Source organism: Salvia miltiorrhiza, chromosome 6 (genome assembly GCF_028751815.1).
Source record: "Salvia miltiorrhiza cultivar Shanhuang (shh) chromosome 6, IMPLAD_Smil_shh, whole genome shotgun sequence".
Classification (NCBI taxonomy): Eukaryota; Viridiplantae; Streptophyta; class Magnoliopsida; order Lamiales; family Lamiaceae; genus Salvia; species Salvia miltiorrhiza.
Genome location: NC_080392.1, coordinates 7,722,631 through 7,743,077, shown reverse-complemented (window position 1 = coordinate 7,743,077; position 20,447 = coordinate 7,722,631). Strand labels below are relative to the sequence as shown.

At 36.5% G+C, this 20,447-nt stretch overlaps 2 protein-coding genes and 1 long non-coding RNA gene across 6 annotated transcripts; all 3 read left to right on the top strand.

Annotated features, from left to right (window-relative positions):
* Window positions 1-242: 242 nt before the first annotated feature.
* LOC130990434 (uncharacterized) lies at window positions 243-3,042 on the top strand. The gene is made up of 2 exons (XM_057914667.1): window positions 243-2,894; window positions 2,950-3,042. Exons 1-2 carry the CDS (start codon window positions 243-245, stop codon window positions 3,040-3,042), a joined length of 2,745 nt encoding a protein of 914 aa, XP_057770650.1.
* Window positions 3,043-13,381: 10,339 nt separating this feature from the next.
* Window positions 13,382-15,836, top strand: LOC130988359 (uncharacterized). Of its 2 annotated transcripts, XR_009090065.1 has the most exons (3): window positions 13,382-13,691; window positions 14,847-14,925; window positions 15,543-15,836. It is a non-coding gene; the product is annotated as an uncharacterized LOC130988359 (long non-coding RNA). The 2 variants fall into 2 exon arrangements; XR_009090064.1 differs by having other exon boundaries at window positions 14,847-15,836.
* Window positions 15,837-17,957: 2,121 nt separating this feature from the next.
* LOC130988357 (uncharacterized) lies at window positions 17,958-20,435 on the top strand. 3 transcript variants are annotated; one of them, XM_057912181.1, is made up of 4 exons: window positions 17,958-18,151; window positions 18,638-18,876; window positions 19,114-19,171; window positions 19,923-20,435. In XM_057912181.1, the coding sequence occupies exons 1-4, from the start codon at window positions 17,973-17,975 to the stop codon at window positions 20,149-20,151; spliced, it is 705 nt and encodes a 234-aa protein (XP_057768164.1). In that variant the 5' UTR covers window positions 17,958-17,972; the 3' UTR covers window positions 20,152-20,435. The 3 variants fall into 3 exon arrangements, with proteins under 3 accessions (XP_057768164.1, XP_057768163.1, XP_057768165.1); XM_057912180.1 differs by having other exon boundaries at window positions 19,114-19,262; window positions 19,918-20,435; XM_057912182.1 differs by having other exon boundaries at window positions 19,114-19,262; window positions 19,923-20,122.
* The last annotated feature ends 12 nt before the right edge of the window (window positions 20,436-20,447 follow it).

Below are 20,447 nucleotides of genomic sequence, written 5' to 3'. Positions count from 1 at the left end.
GTTTAGTATTTTCTATATTTTCTTCTCAAAATTTCGTGGTTACTTTGCAGACTTTAATTAGAGAAATTCTCGCCAGTCCCTTGGGAAACGATTTTGCTTACTGCTGTCTGCGCAGTGTGGGCATACCGGCTGACTGCCGGATATTTTTGGTGTAAAACGACGCACCAAATTTTGGCGCCGTTGCCGGGGATTGGTTTTACGTAGGATTTTACTGATTTCAGTCTGTCTTTTATTTTTAGTTTATGCCCCGTTCTTCTCGTACAGGCGTATTAGTTTTTGATCCAGAAATCGAGAAGACCGCACGAAAGTTGAAGAAGCAAGCTAAGGAGTGGAAAAAGAGATCCAATTCTGCTCCACCGAATCTTGAGGATCAAGAAGAAATTGAAGTTCCAATGGGTGACCGTAACAATAGGGATGAGGAAAACGATAGAGAGATCGTTGATCCTCGACAGGAACCACCTCAACTGATCAGAGAGTTAGGCCGTCATAGAAGCAATCGCCCTTTGTGCATTGTCCTTCCTGCCATTAATGGCAACGCTGAAATACGGCCTGGTTTCATTCAAGTGCTACCCAAATTCGGTGATTTACCTGGAGAGAGTGCACACAAGCATCTGGCTGAATTTGATCTAGTTTGCTCAACTCTACGCCCTCATGGTTTTACTAAAAATAATTTGAGGCTATTGACTTTTTCTCATACTTTGCAGGGTAGAGCGAGAGATTGGCTTTTTGATCTTCCTCCTGGTTCGATTAGAACTTGGGGAGATTTAGAAGAACAATTCTTGCGAAAATTCTTTCCTGAGTCCAGAGCTGCAAATTTGAGAATGGCCATTAGCAGCATTAAACAGAAGAAGGCGGAGAGTCTAGCCGATTATTGGGAGAGATTCCAACAGTTGTGTCGCAAGTGTCCTGATCATGGATTTTCTGACTACCAATTGCTTACTAACTATTTTTATCGTGGTATGTCTTCTTTTGATAGGAAAATTGTTGACGCTGCTTGTGGTGGAAGCTTGACCAATAAAACTTTGGACGAAGCAAAGCAACTCATCGTTGACATGGTTTCAAATGGTCAACAATATGAGGATGAGGATGATGATCGTTATAGGCCAGTGCATAAAGTAGAAGATTCCAACATGAACGAGAGAATTGATGCTCTCACCTCTTTAGTTAGAGGACTTGCTGTCTCTAAAACTCAACACGTTCAATGTGGAATTTGCTTTGAAAATAATCATCCTACTGATGCATGTCCATCTCTGCAGGATAATAATACTGAGCAAGCGTGCATGGGATCCGCTGATGAGCAAGAGATGAACGCACAAAGACAAAGGCGAAACGACCCTTTTTCCAACACCTACAATCCAGGGTGGAGAAATCACCCAAATTTTAGGTGGAGACAGCAGGAACCAGGGATGTACGCGCCGAATCCGCCACAGGCTGGACAGTATGCCCATACCGCACGTCCTGCACCGAGTTCTGCACCTAATATGAACGATATCATGAAGAGCCTCGCCCAGAGCAGTGAAATTGTGAAGAATTTGGTGCAAAGTCAGCAGGCATTCCAGCATGAAACTCAGGCAGCGTTGAGTAATATGGGCACACAAATCACGCAGTTAGCCACTCAGGTGAACAAGCTGCAGGCGAATCAAGGCCGACTTCCTTCTGTCACGGAGATGAATCCCAAGGAAAATGCAAGTGCTGTAACTACAAGAAGTGGAAGAATTCTAGCTGAGCCACAACTTAAGCAGCAGGACAAAGATAAGCCCGATGAAGCCAAGGACGATGCAATTAGTGAAAAGTCACCAGAATCCACCGAGCCTAGCTCTTCTAAGGTAAGTGGAAAACCTAAGGTTTCAATTCCTCAATCACTGACTGCACCACCTTTTCCTTCTAGGTTGGCTCAGAACAAGAGAATTGAAGAAGAGAAGGATATTCTGGAAATCTTCAAGAAGGTAGAAATAAACTTGCCCTTGCTTGATGCAATTAAGCAAGTTCCCAGGTACGCAAAGTTTTTAAAAGAGTTATGCTCTAAGAAAATAAAGTTTGGGAATGATGCGAGAATTCGAGTGAGTGAGAATGTTTCTGCTGTTCTGCAAAGAAAATTGCCCCAAAAGTGTCGAGATCCTGGTATGTTCACCATTCCATGCATTATAGGTAATAAGACTGTTGAGAGAGCTATGCTAGATTTAGGAGCATCCATAAATGTCATGCCTTATTCTGTGTATAAGGATTTGCAATTAGGACCTTTGAAAGACACTCGTGTTATCATTCAGTTAGCTGATAGGTCTACTGCATATCCCGAAGGTGTTGTTGAGGATGTCCTTGTCAAGGTCAATGATTTGATTTTTCCTGTGGATTTTTATATTGTTGATATGGATGATTCTGCCTCTGCTAAGCAATCCTTGATTCTTTTAGGGAGACCATTCATGAAAACTGCTAAGGCAAAAATTGATGTGGATAGTGGAATGCTTAGCCTTGAATTTGATGGAGATATTGTCACATTTAATATTTTTGAGGCTATGAAGCATGTTGAGGATCCTGAATCTGTGTTCATGATTGATGTTATTGATCCTTTGGTTGAGGAATTTGTTGAGAATTTCAGGGAGGATGAGCTTGAGCATGTTATTTTCAGTTCCCTAACTGAAGAGAACTCCAAAACTGAGGAGAATGAAGCCATTAGAGAGATTATCATGCAGCTGTACTCAACGGAGGAAATTCCAGTTCGGCACCTGTCAAGCAGGATGCCCATACCGACCAGCACAAAACCGATTTTGCCCTCTGTTGTGAAACCACCGAAGCTGGACTTGAAGGTACTGCCCCAGCATCTGAAATATGTGTTTTTAGGAGAGGATGACACGCTGCCAGTGATCATCAGCAATGAACTCAGTGCAGAACAAGAGGTAAGGTTGGTAAGTCTTCTTAAGATGCATAAATCTGCCATTGGATGGACTATAGCCGATATCAAAGGTATTAGTCCCTCTACTTGCATGCATAGAATCTTACTTGAACCTAATAGTAAACCATCTAGGGATCCTCAAAGAAAATTGAACCCTGTCATGAAAGAAGTTGTGCTTAAAGAAATTCTTAAATTGCTTGATTTAGGGATTATTTATCCGATTTCTGATAGTACATGGGTCAGTCCTGTTCATGTGGTTCCAAAGAAGTCTGGTTTTCAATTGGTTAAGAATGAGAAGAATGAGTTGATTCCCATGAGGTTGCAAACTGGTTGGCGTATGTGCATTGATTTTAGGAAATTGAATAATGCTACTAGGAAAGATCATTTTCCATTACCTTTCATTGATGAGATGCTTGAGCGATTGGCTGGTAAGGAATTCTTTTGTTTTCTTGATGGCTACTCTGGATATTTTTAAATTTTTGTAGCTCAGGAAGATCAAGAGAAAACCACTTTTACTTGTCCTTTTGGTACTTTTGCATGGCGTCGTATGCCGTTTGGATTATGTAACGCTCCTGGTACTTTTCAGCGTTGTATGATGAGCCTATTTTCTGACATGATTGAGAGTTGTATAGAAATTTTCATGGATGATTTTACTGTGCATGGAGACTCTTTTGACCATTGCTTGACTAATCTTGAGCAAGTTTTGCAGAGATGTGTCGACACTAATTTAGTGTTGAACTTTGAGAAATGTCATTTCATGGTGAGAGAGGGGATTGTTCTTGGGCATGTGATTTCTGCAAGAGGAGTAGAAGTTGATAAGGCGAAAATTGATTTGATTGTTAAGTTACCTTATCCTTCTAATGTGAAAGAGATTCGTGCTTTCTTAGGCCATGCAGGTTTTTATAGGCGCTTCATCAAGGACTTCGCAAAGACTGCTCAACCTCTCACTAGGTTGCTTCATCAAGATGTGTCTTTTGTGTTCGATGACAAGTGCAAGGAGGCCTTTGATTTGTTGAAGAGTAGACTCACTTCTGCCCCCATCATTCAGCCACCAATTTGGGGAGAGCCTTTTGAAATCATGTGCGATGCAAGCGACTACGCCGTTGGAGCAGTGCTAGGGCAGAAAGTTGGGAAAGAGAGCCATGTGATTTACTATGCTTCCAAAACTCTCAACCCGGCTCAATGCAATTACACAACCACGGAGAAGGAGCTTTTAGCCATCGTTTTTGCTTGTGAAAAATTTAGATCTTATTTGATTGGCTCTAAAGTTGTTGTTTATTCTGACCATGCAGCTCTTAAGTATTTGCTCTCTAAAAAAGAATCTAAGCCTCGCTTGATCCGTTGGATTCTGCTTTTGCAGGAATTTGACTTGGAGATTAAAGATAAAAAGGGAGCCGAGAACTTGGTAGCTGACCATTTGAGCAGACTGCAGACTGTGTCGGACGGTATGCCCATACCAGACGACTTTCCAGACGAACAGCTGCTGCACATCGACGGTAACACTCCTTGGTATGCTGATTTGGTTAATTTTCTAACTGCTGGAGTTTTTCCTAAGGGAATGGAGACAACCCGTAAGAATAAGTTGAGGAGCCAAGCAAAATACTTCATATGGGATGATCCTTATTTGTGGAAGACCTGTGCGGATCAAGTGATACGACGTTGCATCCCTGATGAGGAGATTCATTCCATTTTGAATTTTTGCCATGCTCATGCTTGTGGAGGTCACTTTGGTCCCAAACGAACAGCACGTAAGATTCTTGATTGTGGTTTTATTTGGGAAACTATTTTTAAGGATTCTTACAATTTCTGCAAAAATTGTGACAAGTGCCAAAGAACAGGTAATATCTCTTCTCGCAATGAAATGCCTCAAGTCCCTATTTTGGTTTGTGAAATCTTTGACGTTTGGGGAATGGATTTTATGGGACCGTTTCCTAGTTCTTTTGGAAATTCTTACATTCTTTTGGCTGTTGATTATGTTTCGAAGTGGGTGGAAGTGAAGGCCACCCGCACTAATGACTCTAAAGTTGTTGCAGGGTTCCTTAAAGCTAATATTTTTAACAGATTTGGAGTGCCCCGTGCCATCATTAGCGATCAAGGAACTCATTTTTGCAACCGCACTTTGGAAGCACTTTTCAAGAAATATGGAGTCCATCATCGAGTTGCCACAGCATATCATCCACAATCCAACGGTCAGGCTGAAGTTTCTAACCGAGAAATCAAGAGCATCCTTGAGAAAACAGTCAACCCGAGACGAAAGGATTGGAGTTTGAGACTGGACGATGCGGTATGGGCATACCGCACTGCATTCAAGTCACCGATTGGTATGTCTCCGTACAGGCTGATTTTTGGGAAGCAATGTCATCTACCTGTTGAGATGGAGCATAAAGCTTTTTGGGCCGTGAAGGAATTCTGTTTAGATGAGAAAGTTGTTGGCAAAGAGCGGAAATTTTAACTGCAAGAATTAGAGGAGATTCGATTGGAGGCGTATGATCATGCAAGTCGTTACAAGGAACGAACTAAATTTCTACATGACAAATACATTCGAAGGAAATCCTTTGAAGTTGGGCAGAAGGTTCTCTTGTTTAACGCACGCTTAAGGATTATGCCAGGAAAATTGAAATCTCGTTGGTTGGGCCCATTTGAAGTTGTTAGTGTAAGTCCTCATGGAGCTGTGGAAATCCAAAGCCTCGAAACACGAAAGTGTTTTAAGGTTAATGGACAATTACTCAAGCCATACTATGCTGGAGTCGAGATGGAGTCGTTCAATGCGCTCAGCCTGACGTCTCCAACCATTGTCTAAGGATTTTGAACTTCTTTTCTGTCCAGCCAAGGACGTTAAATAAAGGCGCTCATCGGGAGGCAACCCGATTTTTCTTGCCCTTGTTTTGTTTATTTTCGTTTTTTCTCAAAAAAAAAAAAAAAAAAAAAAACTTGGGGTGTGTTTTGGTCAATTTCGCAGGTTTGGGGGTTGCCCTCCAGTTTCTGAAAAGTTGGGGGACAAGGTGCAAATTCTAGAACTAGGGTTTTTGACTAAAGTCAAAATTCCCTCAATTTGGTTTCCCCCAACGCCACCCCCTCCATTCCGCCGCTACTCCGTCCGTCCACCCCTGCCCCGACCACCAGCGAACCGCCCAACCACCATTCCTCATCGCCGGAAGCTTCAGCCCCTCATCCACCTACATGATTCCATTTCAGGGAAGTTTCTTTCTTTTTGCTTTTCGTTTTTTAAGCTTTTGATTTCTTTTAGTTGTCTGCTGTTGTTTCTGTTTTGGTCTGTCATACTCTCACACAATGAGGACATTGTGTTGTCCAAGTGTGGGGGGGTGTCTTTGTTTTGTGTGTCTTTGCTTTGTTGATATGTTGGTTTTCTTGTCAGTTTCGAGTTCTTTGGCAATGTTATGATGATGATGTGAAGAGTTGAGATTATGATATTGGATTTGGTATGATAGGCTGTTGCTCTTGTGATGGAATTGTGCATATGTTCGTAGGTGTTCTTGTATGAGAAAAACGTGCAAAATTTGATCAAAATTACTTGAAGCCTATTAAATTGTGAGGATTGAGCCTTAATGAGCACACATGACTAGCTCTAATTGTTTCTTTGATGAGTGATTGATTCGAACTTCAATGCCGAATTTCTGGTTTGCCCTGTTGCCATAGTCAAGACTGAGTTTGAGAATTTAATGCATGAAAATGATTAAGGCATTTAGGAATAACCATTGTTTGGCCTGAACATATTATCCGAACCTTCACTATTCCCTTAGTGAGCCATTTGTGCCTCAATTGCTCCTCTTTTGTTTGATTAAAACCTCACATATATTGAGTCTTAGCCTATTTTAGCCTGCTTTTGTCCCTTGAAAACATGTGAATGCACTAGGTTATGACGAGATGAGAAATGAGTATTCCTATCATTTTAGTGTGTTGAGTGATGATTCATTAAGTTATTGGGGATATATATATGCAGTTAAAAAAAAAAAAAAAGAAAAAAAAAAGAAAAAAAAAAAAAAGAACAGAAAAACAGAAAAAGAGAAAGAAAGAAAAAGTGCAAAAGTGCAAAGGAAATAAAGGGCCTATTGTGTATACATTCATTCATGTTTATGCCCTATACGTACCCAAGCCCCATTACAACCATATTTTGGTGGAGATAGTGACATAAGGGCAAGCTGTGTTTGAAGGCATAAAGTTGTGAATTGTGTGAATCTATTCTGTCCATATTTGTCTTTTGAGAGAAATTGAGTGAACTTGGTGAGGCAGGATTGAATTTGCACAATTTTAACTTGAATGAAGATCATGGCATAATTTTCTGAGCAAGAGCATGGTTAGTGGTTTGTGGATGATTGTATCTTGATCAAGATTTTGAGTATTATCTATCATATTGTTGCCAAAGCTTTGTTTTTGCTGTTTTGAGTCTTCTTTTGTTCCTTCCCTGTCGTTTTGTTCTTTTTGATGCTCGAGGGCGAGCTTTGTTTAAGTGTGGGGGGATTTGATTGGGCGTATTTATACGCATTTATTTGGGGGATGTTAGTATGATTTTTTGTGCTTAATTTGAGTTAAATATCATCTTTTGGAATAAATTAAAGCCTTATGTGAATTGTGATTGTATTTGGTAGGTTTTGAAGAAAAGACTCTCTATTGAGAAGAGTTTTGAGTGGTGAAGCTGTGTGAAAAGAAAGTTCTAGCTGGACGTAGTCTGAATCAAAGGAATTATAATTGAAGGCTAAATCGGCGAGGATAAGAAGAAGTTGGGCAACTTTTGACGTTTGTGAAGTCTTTAGTTGTAATGGCTGACTTGATTTGTTGGCTTATACGCCATTTTTTCCCTATTAGTATATTAGATTAGATTAGTTTATTCTATTAGTTTGGGCCCATGCGCCACTTTAAGTTGTTGTAATTAGACTAGTTTGTTTTTTGGACTTTACGTCATTTTTTAGTTGCCTAAATAGACTAGGTTAGTATTATTTTAATTTCCTTAGTCATATATATATGTGAAGTCAGCTGCAATCAGACATGACATATCATAATTCACGCCAATCTTGAGAGAGCATATTGGACGCAAGTTTGGAGACTTCAATTCAAGTTTTATTTCTTTCATCATTCTTTGCAATTTATTCTTTTTATTTATTTGTTTTATTTGATTATGTTTTCTAGCTAAATTCGTTTATTCCGGCATCGATTAGGGAAGCACTAGCGAAATTATTCTTTGAGATCTAATTGTTCTTATACTTTATTTTATGCTTGCATCTGCGATTCTCCATGTTTAATGATATTAATTGTTTTAATCCATTAGATAGTTGCAAATATTTATTGGGTTAGAATTAATTATATAGCCAATTGAACCGGCCATCCGTAATTGTGGTTTAGGTTTGATTAGTGGTAAATTGACACATCAGGGTCAAAGGAAAAGCAGTCTTAATTTAATAATCCTGCGTCAGAGTTTATTGGTTTTTGAATCGGGTTTTTCTAGATATTAATGCTATCGGCTCATTAAACCTATAGAGCGTCTCTTACGGTTGTCAGTCGATTAGGGTAGTAATTAGTGAAGCGTCTTCCTGGTTACCTAATAATTAAGGAGAAATAAGATCACGTCAGAAGCGTCTTCGGTGGTTATAACTGGTTTGTTTGCATAATTTAAAGTTATTTTTGCATCGATGATCGGAATAATTGAGCTAGGGTGGACTTAATTGATTGCTGGAATTCTTTTATTAATTGTTGGAATTTTTATTCATCTTTTAGTTAATTGGAAAAAATTGGTTTATTCGGATTTTATTTATTTAATTTTAAGTTTAGTATTTTCTATATTTTCTTCTCAAAATTTCGTGGTTACTTTGCAGACTTTAATTAGAGAAATTCTCGCCAGTCCCTTGGGAGACGATTTTGCTTACTGCTGTCTGCGCAGTGTGGGCATACCGGCTGACTGCCGGATATTTTTGGTGTAAAACGACGCACCAAGGACAACATGGACTTCATGCATGGGAGTGGTGACTTGTTTAGTCTCTCTAACATCCGCCCTCAATTCAATCGCGCTTAAAGAACTAACACCCAATAAGTTCTTCGAGCGAGAAAAGAATTGCAAACTGAGAGGCTTAGTGCCGAAGCTGAACTTGGGGTTTTAATCGAAGTTGTCGTTTCAGATAATATACAAATTAATTTATAATACATTGCCCAAGACAGGCGTAGTGCCAGTGATAAGCTAGGGTCGATTCCACAGGGAGTTGGTGTAGTTGTGTCTCGTGTCACGGTCACAAAAAAGAGAGGGGGAAAGGTGTACGTATCGTCCTGGTCATGAGATACTTAATCGGAGTCTCAAGGAACAGTATCACGGGCAAGAGGGAAAAGAAAATAAAAACTGAAACACTAAAATAAATAATTAAAATAAAAGGAGAACCTCGGCAAGGTAATGAATCAACAAATATAAACTTGATCGGTTATCAGCTAAGATATTCACTACTATGTATATCTACTAGTTATAACTTATCAATGGCCTATGTATATCTACTAGTTATAACTTTATCATATGGATATTTCGTTATACACAAAAAAATTATATAAAATATTCATATTGTGTAACACATTGGCACAAATTTATATTTTTAGCATTGAACTTGTATAAGTTTAGTTACTATAGAATATAATTATAATCATATTTATTTATCCTCTTTTTTTCTACTTTGTTATATTAATAAAGTATATTTATTAGTGTTAATAGGGAAAAATGCCCCCTTCTTATAAAAGTGGGCAATTTTACAAGTTTTTATAAGGATGTGGGCATTTTTGCAAATGTCCCTATTTATTATGTTTAGTATAATCATTATCACCGGCTTTATAAAAGTAAATTGATGGTTATTTTATAAAATTGTATATAAGAATAAAATAGTTATTGTTAATAGGGGTGAGCAGCGGGTTGGACACAAATCGATACGGACCGACTCATCGAGTTTGATGGACCAAAAATTTTGAAAATTTGGACCAACTCATACCGAATTTTAAGAGAGGACCGATCCAGGACCGGACCGAACCCAAACATCGGGTTTGGTTCGGTCCGGGTCTGACCCGCCGAACCGTAAAATTTATTTTTTTCCTATTTTACACTCAAATTTTAGATTTAAAACTTAAGAATTTATATACGAACACATATCGTAGTCTCAAATCTTTATATATATAAAGAGCAAAGTAAATGTAATTTCATTCAATTTGAAGGACATAATTGGAATTGGAAAAAAAAGCACTATCTACACTAATAACTAATACCTAACTGCCGAATATTTCAATTGGAAAAAGGAAAAAAAAAAACTGCCCATTATTTAATGATACAATTATTGTTCTTCCTTTTCTATTCTCATTAAATTATATTTTAGATAAAATATGAATTATACATCTTGATGGAAGGTCATGAAATTACCTTTAATTTGATATATAATATGTAAAAAAAAAATTTAATATCAACAAGTTATAATAATTTAAAACTTTAATATATTAAATAATTTATATTTAGAATAGTAATATTTTCCCTAAAATTTGGAATTGCGTTTTAGCTTGCTCTATCATAAGAAATTTTTCATTCAGGCATGAAATGAAGTAGGATAATTTTATGCTTTTTTTTCTTAATGATTATATTTTAATTTTTTAAATTTTGCATCTATATTTATTTTTGAAAAAAAATGTAGAGAGTGTAACTTTTTATATTTTTATTTTCTTTATTCTTTACACAAAACACAATTTTACTATTTTGTGTGATTTCATATGGATAATATATACATATATATATATATATATATATATATATATATATATGCATCTTAAATTAAAGATCAAGGAAAGTTATAACATAGTATATATTTAATTTGATATAAATAAATATATAAAATATAATGATATAAATTGAACAATTAAAAATCTTTTTATTTTTTATTTATGTATATTTTTTTCTAAAGATCGACGTGTTTAAACTTTTCTATAACTTTTTTTCTTATTTTGTCATTTTCTGATATTTTGATTATTATATTATGCATTAATATTTATTTAGTGTATATAATATATTAATAGAAAAATAAAATTATTATCAAAAGATATCAAATTATATATTTATAGTTTAATTATGTTATGAAGAAAATTAGAAAACAACCGTAATATAAAAGGATGTTGTAAACGTTTATGTGTCTATTAGTATTACTTTAAATTCATGAATATTAAAAGGTAAATTTTAATATTATTATATTTTAAATCCATAATCCATGTGCATCGCATAGATGGTTTACTATATATATATATATAGAAGAATGAGTAAATATATTTATTTTTTAAAGAAAATAAATTCAAGTAGAAGGATATAATTGCCAGTTTACAATTAAATGTATAATTAGACGTTTACAATTAAATTATCTAATCCACAAATAACCAACAATTTCATATAATCACATATATAATATAAATACTTTAATAATCTAAAGCTCAAACTAAATTTACATTTATTTCAAAAAAAAGGAAAAATAATTCTCCCATCCAACTAAAATTTAAGGCACGTTAACTAATCATTTTCTTCATCTTTTTATTTACATATATCATTTTCTTTTTTCTGTGTAAATGAATTATATATAACATAAGCAATATGTCTATTAAATGAAAATTTATAAAAAGAGGTTTAATATATGATATGTATAAACTGAATTTATAATGAATATGTTATAATAGTTTAAATTTTCAGCATATTATTTGAATGAAATAATTTTTTTATTTTTATTTTTTATAATTTTATTTTTAATATTTTTCTTATATAGCATTGTATATATTACTAGATTTGATTATTAATTACAACTTTGAATTTAAAAGTAGTTATAAATGTTACATATTTTTAAAATTCCCCCATATTAAAATTGAAAAAAAAATGTTAGTTTACTCTTTACAAAAATAAAACAATAAATAATTTGTTTTAAAATAATTAATATTATAAACTAACTATTAATTAATGCATTACTTACAAACTTCAAGTTCACAAGAAAAAAAATCATTTTTTCAAGATAAAATATGCAATATGTAATTATACATCTTAAATTTGATACATGTATAAATCAATTTAAAATGAATAAGTTATTTTTTTAAAAGTAAAAATGAGCAAGTTGACTGTTAATAATCTCTCTCTCTCTCTATATATATATACATATATATATATATATATATATATATATGTACAACACTGTTAATTTCTTGAAAGTTGAGAATAGTACAACACTGAAACATCTTCTTAACATTTTGTTATTCTTCTCATCGCTATTTTTATATATTTATGATATTTTGCTTTTTGTATCTAATTATTTTACATTGAAAATTTGTTAATATGAAACAATGTCATTATTATAAGAAGATAGTATAATACTTCCACCATCTACGAAAATACTTTTATCATTTTGGGTGTCCAGAAAACTATAATACTACTTTTCATTTTAAGACATGATCCCACATCTTTTCTTTATCTTTTATTTTTACAAATACCACTTATTTATAAAAACATATCATCCTTAATTTAATCTCAAGTGCTCATTTTTTATAATGGTAAAAATCACCACTCATTTTATGAAAAATTATGTCCACCAATAGTGTCATATTTTTTTTGAATTGAGGAAGTATATATATTGTATGTGTAGCTCGCGCAAGTCTAGAACCATAATCACCGCGCATCGCGCGGGAGATGCACTAGTATTCTCAATCCACAAATACCACAACCACAAGAAAAAAATATCACTGGTAATTGGTGATAGTGTTGTTTTAAATCATTGGTGATCTAAAGGATTGTCATAGTGTTGTTTTAAATCATTGATGATCTAAAAAGTGGTCGTAGTGTTGTTAAAATACCAAGTGATATTTTGCTCGATTGTTTTTGTATAAGATATAATAAAATAGTAATCGTATTACAAATCTGAATTATTAAAACTTAAATTAATACAAATATGAAATATTAAAAATCCGAAATATAAGATATAATAAAACGGTATATCACATATTAACTATCATTACAAACCTAGAGTTTTAGTACTAATATTTAATACAAAAAACTTACTTAATGCTAGAAAGTTGTTTGTTATATTTTTCAAAATATGGATGATGTAGCAAAATATCTATTAATATATTATTTACAAAATAATATTGCCAATTATTATGTAATATGGGCGGGCGTGTTTTTAAAAATGATGAGGAGTAGAGCACAACTAAGATGAGTGACCGACTGGGAAGTTCGTCTAACTTATGCAATACGGTATAAATAAATAAATAAATTTCAAAAAAAATACCGGCGGTCACTGTAACGCCCCGCTTTTCCCTAGCTAAATTTAGAGTGAATTTTGAACTTAGAAGTATGAGACGATTCACGCTGGAGAAATGAAACGATTTATTTTTAATTCCAACAAATGATTTACAAAATTTTTTGTAAAATTTAATTTATTCAAATTAAAATGCATTGCATATTTATTTAAATTGAACAATTGAGCATTTACACGTGTTATTTATTTAGCGATCCCTGAAGAATTTTTACAGTTTCAATAATTCACCTCTGAAGTATTTAATTGTCCAATCAACACCTTACCTCCACCATACCCTATACTCCTACAAGCCACCTTATGCCTACCCCCAAGTTCAGCTTTTTGCCATACCTCCTGCACTCCTTGTCAATTCAAAGGTTACAATACAACCAAGCTTCCATCCTTCCATCTCCACACGAAACATTCACAAGTCACAAATCTTAAGTCCAGCCAAGAATAGCAGAGCAACCAAGCAACGGCCATTTCAGATTTTGAGCAGCTCACTCAAACTCAAGGTTTCATCTTTAACTGCCCTGCTTACTTCATTCCAAATTATGATTAAGAAACCCAAGCCATTTTATGTATGAAGCTGTTCAGCTGCCCAACAAGAAACTCACGCATTCATACATTCACAAATTTTCATTTGAACAGATTTTATAACACATATGTAATATTTGTATACATATTCTGTACATACACACATATGTGTATAAGCTAGTATTGAATGATTTTTCATGTTGAGTAAATGAATAAAAAGGGGAGGGGAGGAAACTTGTCTTGAAGCTTCGATTTTACTCCTTGTTTCTGAGCTCGAAATTACCTCTGGCTATGTGTGTGAGTAGAGTCGAAAGGGAGGTGGTGGTGGTGGTTCGCCACTGCCGGAGACGAGGGAGAAGAGAAGGGAAGGTGGGGTGTCATGTCTGTTCAGTGAGAGATGAGAGGGAGGGTGGCGGCGGCAGCTCACTGCCCGGCCCCAGAGTGAGGGCAGAGGCGAAGTCAGCCGGCGCCAGCGTGCTGTGTGTGTGTGTGTTTTGTGAGAACAGAGAGAGACGAGAATGAATGGAGAGGGGAGCGGCTGTAGGAGAAGAAGAAAAGGGAGAGGAATTTGGTTTGGGCTTAGGGCTTGCAGTTGGGCTGATTGGTTTTAAATAGATTGGGCCGGAATTTATTAATAGTGTTTGGGCCCGATTGTATTATTAATTTATGTGGGCTGAGTTTATTTAATAGTTTGGGCCTTTGTTTTAATTGCTTGGGCTGCGAAATTTAAGAACTGGCCCTTACATTTAATTATTTTGGGTAGTCCATAATTTAATTAATTTGACTATGATTAATTTGATTAATTATTTTAAAGATGATTTGCATAATAATATTATTATTATGAAGTGCATATTTTAAGTAATTACTTATCATATATATGCTAAGCATGACATGACATTGCATTTGCATCATGCAATAAAAGTATTCATGATTTAATTGGTTTATTTATAAATCCAATTATTTAAGAAAATCGAGTAAGGATATTGTTGGTGTCCTTAACTCAAGAATTTAGTTTTCAATTATTTATTTACTAAATTTTGGAAACCCGGCGTGATGAATCAAGTATGTTTAGTACATCCACTAAGACTTTAAGTTAGCTTCACGAGACCTATTAAGAATAGAATTTCTTGTAGGCTTTGTGACCAGGGGGATTAGCGCTGCTTTCCAAAGACAGGTTTTTATGTGTATGATCTTCAGGCTTTGCCTATCCAGGTGGGCTTACTTTCCAAATGTATAAAGTATGATTGAGTTATTAAGCTCTAAATGTTTCAATTAAATGCAAATTATTTATTCAATGAAATGAAAACTGTTTATCCAATAAAATGTTTATGTGCACTCTGCTCTGTTTAAGGCTCGCAAAGTTAATCAATTGAGGTTCTCTTATGACCTAACATGTTGTTTGAGAATCGTGTACACATGCTAGTTGATCTGGTGGGTTGATCTCCATCGGGCACTGGCCAGAGGCGTTATAAGGGTGCTCGACGGGATGTGTTCCGGAGCATGTATCATGTAAGGCCTGCCTGGGTAGCGTCCCGAGGTCAATTCAACTTGTCTGAGTTACGTCCTCAGGGCAAGTGCAATGGGAGAAATGGATCCGTCGGTGGCTAAAAGGTCCGGGATCACAGCGAGTAACGGAAAATGAGTGTGACATGTGCGCACAAATGAAAAATGTTTTAACATGCTTAGAAGTTCTTTCAATTTAAAACCTTCTAAGTCATGTCAAGTATGATTGGATAAACTGCTCTTACGAAAATATGAAATGTTTATGAAAATGCATGCCCACTGAGTACATTAGTACTTAGCCCAAAAATACTTTCAAATGTTTTCAGGTTGGCTGGCCGGTGCTGACGGGACTGAGCTGAGGCTAGGGTTCAACTTCCTTTTAAGACTTCCGCTGTAGCAGTAAATAATATTTTGTCTTTTGTTTTCTCAACTTAAGACTTTCATATCATATTTAGAATGACATCTATGATTGAGCCTAAGCACTTAACTCCTAGTTTTATGCTAATGAATATTGGATATCAGAAGCATGAAACAAAACTTGTGATCCAAAGGGGCCTAGCCCGACTCGTTATCTTATTATTCGAGTTTTAACAAGGTTGTTCCTTGTTTATTTCTATGAATTAGTTGCACCTCGATTATATTTATTCATTCAAGAATTGGGGTGTGACAGTCACAGTCTCCGGCGGAAAAAATCGCCGCCGTCCGGTGAAGATTACCAGTGGCAAACACGCTGTCGGTAATCCTCTAGCAGTTCTCTGCCGTTCACCGACGAATTCTAACGGCGGTAGCACCGCCAGTAATTACCGCCAGCGTGTTTTGCCGTCGGTGATCGTGTTACCGACGAGAAATCTACCGGCGGCGTCACGCCGCCAGTAATGTTGCCGGTAGTTCATTTTCTGGCGGCCGCTTCGAAATTACCGACGGCAGACGCCGCCGGTAATCAATTGTTTTTTTGTAGTGTTTGTATTATGTTCCACTACTATACTTCACAAATACGTATGAATATTCATGTCGTGCGAAGCGCGGGTATGTTACTCTTATTATATATGTCGTGCGAAGCACGGGTATGTTTTATATCACTTTTTTTTTTCTTTTTACAATTCTATATACTCCTTGGATCGTGCGGAGCACGGGTATAATACTAGTTTATTCATGGCCACAAACTCAAAGTTATGCCTTAAAGGACCATCACAACACAACTAGGTACTACAAGGACAGAAAAAACCATAGACGGCCATGCGTGCTTGTATTGCTTGCAAAAGAAAATTGAATCAAAATTACTATGGAAGCAACGTACAACAACAAATCCACACAAATACAAAACAATCGCTACAGGAAAAAAACAAATACTATGTACCTTTGTTATCAGAGAACAAGAGAAGAAAAATGAGGGAGCGGTCAGTTCGTCTGCAGATTTTCGTCTTTCTCTGTGAGGGAGGCAATACGTCAAAATCTTGTGGGAAGAGTAGAGATTTCTGCAGAGATTTTTTATTTATACTAGGGCATTTAAAATCCTAAGAAGTCTATCAATAATTAGAATCCTTAGAAGTCAATGAAATTTTCAATACCATTATATTTGGATGGAATCTTAAAAGTCCTAATTGAATACCACAAGATTTTTAAGGATTTATAAGAATCTGAATTGAATACCTTTAGATTTCTAAAATCCAAAAAAAATCTTGTAGAATCCTAATTGAATACACCCCCCTTAGCATAAACTCTACAATTTGGGGGCTATGCATATAATTTATTATTAGAAAATTATTTTGAGAGCTATAGGGGTAAATATGTATATTTATAATTATTTTAATTAAATTTTTAAATAAGAGGCTATAAAGAGTAAAATGGGGGCTGTGTTTAAAATTACCCGAAATTAAATGATTGAGGCCTAACTGAAAATAATTAAAGGAAACCAGCTGGCCCACTTCTCCTTCTTCCTCAAAAACGGCTGAACACAATAAGCCCCCCCCTCTCTCTCTCATCGTTTCCGGCATCACACTCCAGAAACCCGCCGCCTCTCACCCAGGCTTCTGAAAATCCGACGAGGTCGGCTCTTGCTCATCTCTGGCAAGGTAGTTGGCTACCATCCGGCGCCGTCCCTTTCCCCGCCTTCAATCGAGGGAAAGGCTGAGCCCTAGTTCTATTGGCTCGGCGAAATTGCTGCCGCCGCCTGGTCTCGCTCACCCCGCCGTTGCGCCATCTCATCTCTCCCGACGAAGACGAAGCCACCACTTCTCTGGATCGACGCCGCTGCGTCCTTCTTGGCAGGGGATCGCCGCACCGCCGCTGCTATTCCAGAAATCTTTGAGGGTCGCCGCTGAGGTCGGGAGTCGTCCTCATTTCGCCACTCAACGTCGTCGACCCCGGCTCCACGAGCCACTGCTGATCTGTCCTATTAGCGCCGCCGCCACGACCCTTCTCCGATGCGACGGATCGCCGTTGGGCTTCGTCTACCGCTGCTCTGCGAATCGGCGAATCGGCTGCCACTGTGTTAATTTCTACTGACACGGTGTCATTTGCGGTGCCGGCGTAAGAAAAAAATCGGTCACCGAAACTAATTTGAAACAAAAATAAAACGTTATGGAAGTCGATTTTTTAGATCTGGAGCAAAAATCAATTACCCCATAATATAAAAATATAATTCAATCATTTATGACATGTGACATCCGGTTCATGTCATGACTTTGAATTGCATAACCAATTTGGCGCCGGCAATCGGCTGTTCCGACCGCAAAAACCTCCGTTTTCTAGTATTCATGGCGGCATCTCAGGCAAGAAACGCTGGGCTGCCGATAATCAATTTTCTCCGGTTGAAAGGAGTGTCCATTTTGCAGCAATTGCATTTGGAAGAGAGGTTGCTGCGGACTTCGTCTGAAAACTGGTGCATCATCAAAGACGGAACAACCCGCCCCACCATCGTCATGGGTGTTTCAGGGTCAGTAATCAGAAAATCTTGTCATTTAATATAGTTCCCTCTACTTAATGTTCAATGTGCTTGCTGTTTTTATAAGCAGTTAATTCAATTGGATTTTGCTTTGTAGATTGAGTTAAAGCACAATAAATTGTTGTTATTTTTAGGTTTGAGATCAATCAGATTAGTCATTCAATCTTCACAAGCATCTAGTTCTTTCTATTTCCCAACTAATTCCGTCTCGATTTCATCTAATTGCAATTGCCTTTTGCGATAGTTCTTAGGGCTTAATTTTATTTGGGGGAGGCTTTAAAAAATTATGATGGGGTTTTCCCAGAATGGCTAACTTGGTGATTGAACTAGTTCTGATAATTGCCTTCATTATTGAGCTGCTGGGTGGATTTGGTGGTTACTGGTTTGATATGGTCTTGTTGAAGTTTTAAGTTTGATGAAATGATCACGAGCTAGAATGCAAACAAATTGATGTGCGCGGAAAAAATATTCTGATAGGAAACCTAAGGAACTTCTTGAAACTGATGCTGTTCTAAGAGATGAAATTCCAGTCATCCGAAGGTTTACAGGAGGTGGTACTGTTATTGTTGATCAGGGTACTATTTTCGTATCGTTTATATGCAACAAGGATGCTATTCCAGGTTTACAATCGTATCCTCGACCTATCATGTCATGGAGCAGCCTAATATATAAGAACATGTTTCAAGGAATCGGGGAGTTTGGCCTTCGAGAGAATGGTATGTATATATATAGTACTCGGCCTCTATCCTATGATGCTCCTAAAGTCCTATAACTAGATGGTAATTGTCTTGAGTGAGAAGGCACTAGATAGATTGATTCAGTTCCAGGTACATCAATGTATCAAATTCTATAAAATGAAGAAAATATGAATATGCTCAGTTGGTATATATCTCTCAGCAACATTAAGTTGGATATGAATTTGATATGCTCCTTGCACTGCTCATTTTTAACAGATTACGTGCTTGGCAACCGCAAGTTTGGTGGAAATGCTCAGTCTATTACCAAAAATAGGTGGGTTCACCATACTTCCTTTTTATGGGATTATGAGGTCGGTAACATGGGTTATCTGAAAATGCCAACACGAGTTCCTGAATATCGACAGGTGGGGTTATACTTTAAAACATTTTCCATTCATCCCCTAACAAAGCTGTTTCATTTAAGCCATTCTTGGATTCTTCAAATCTCTGTAGTCTGTGTAGATCTCTTCATGATTTTGATGATTTATGCCTCTCATAATTCCCTTGGCTATTTTTGCATTCTATGTAGAAATGAGTATGTTGCCTATAGAGTTATTAGATTTTCAGAAACTACTCGTTTCTAATGTATTTTCCCTTGGAAATTTCAAATGTATGACTTTATACAGTGGCTAGGCTATAAGAGTAAAGGAGATTACGTAGACCCACCCTTAGCTATGCATAAAGACTCTGTCTTCTGCTAAGAGATTTGTATACTGTCTAACGAGGGTACTTGAATTGATAACTAATGTTGTGATATTTTGGGGTCACATACAATCTATTAAGTACAGGCATTTTTCCAATAACCGGAGCTAAATTGTAAATTTGTAATGTGAATGAATGATGATGAATGGAAGATTGATTATGCAGCTTTCGTGTTTGCATCTATGTTGCTAGATCATTTGCTAACTGCATTGAAAACAATAGTCTAACCCTGCTGTGTGAATTTGCAACTTATCTCGAAATGCTGCAAAAAGAGAGTTTAACTGTAAATTTGTAATTTGGCTTGTTCTTTGTGTTAAGGCCAGGAACCATGTGGAGTTTATATGCCGCTTGAAGGAGTTCATGTCAAGGTCAGATTTCATTAATGGAACCACGGATGCAGTTGCCGCCTATTTTGCATTGAGATCACCCGATGCAGACGATATCCAGAATCATTCCTCTCAATTTGAGCCGTCCAGTAAGCTATTAACTCGACAGGAACTCGGAGATGAAGCCTCTATTGACCTCGTAGGTACCGTCTCTCAGGCGTTGTGATATAAAGCATTGGGGGATGAGGTGAGGCAAATGGGAAGTTTATTCAATTTAGGAGAGTATCACAAGATCAATGTGAGGCTATTTGTAAGCCTACATGTCCATGGGGGGGCTTTATGCCTATGTTTTTAAAAAGGGGTTCATTAGGTATTTGAATGAGGAACCATCAATCTATGTCTGTGAATACTACACAGTTAGTAGGTACTTGCAGGCATGCAAATATGCTTTGGAATGATGAGCCGTTGTGGCCACAATGTGATAATGTGATGGTGACAACTTAACATCAACCGAATGATTTA

What these genes read in the sequence shown, in the direction of transcription:
- LOC130990434 (XM_057914667.1), top strand. Translation starts at nt 243, where the DNA reads ATGCCCCGTTCTTCTCGTACAGGCGTATTAGTTTTTGATCCAGAAATC. An exon ending in AACTCAGTGCAGAACAAGAG is followed by an intron (nt 2,895 to 2,949) that starts GTAAGGTTGGTA and finishes GATGGACTATAG; the next exon opens with CCGATATCAAAGGTATTAGT.
- LOC130988357 (XM_057912180.1), top strand. Translation starts at nt 17,973, where the DNA reads ATGGCGGCATCTCAGGCAAGAAACGCTGGGCTGCCGATAATCAATTTT. An exon ending in GTTTGGCCTTCGAGAGAATG is followed by an intron (nt 18,877 to 19,113) that starts GTATGTATATAT and finishes CATTTTTAACAG; the next exon opens with ATTACGTGCTTGGCAACCGC. An exon ending in GAGTTCCTGAATATCGACAG is followed by an intron (nt 19,263 to 19,917) that starts GTGGGGTTATAC and finishes CTTTGTGTTAAG; the next exon opens with GCCAGGAACCATGTGGAGTT.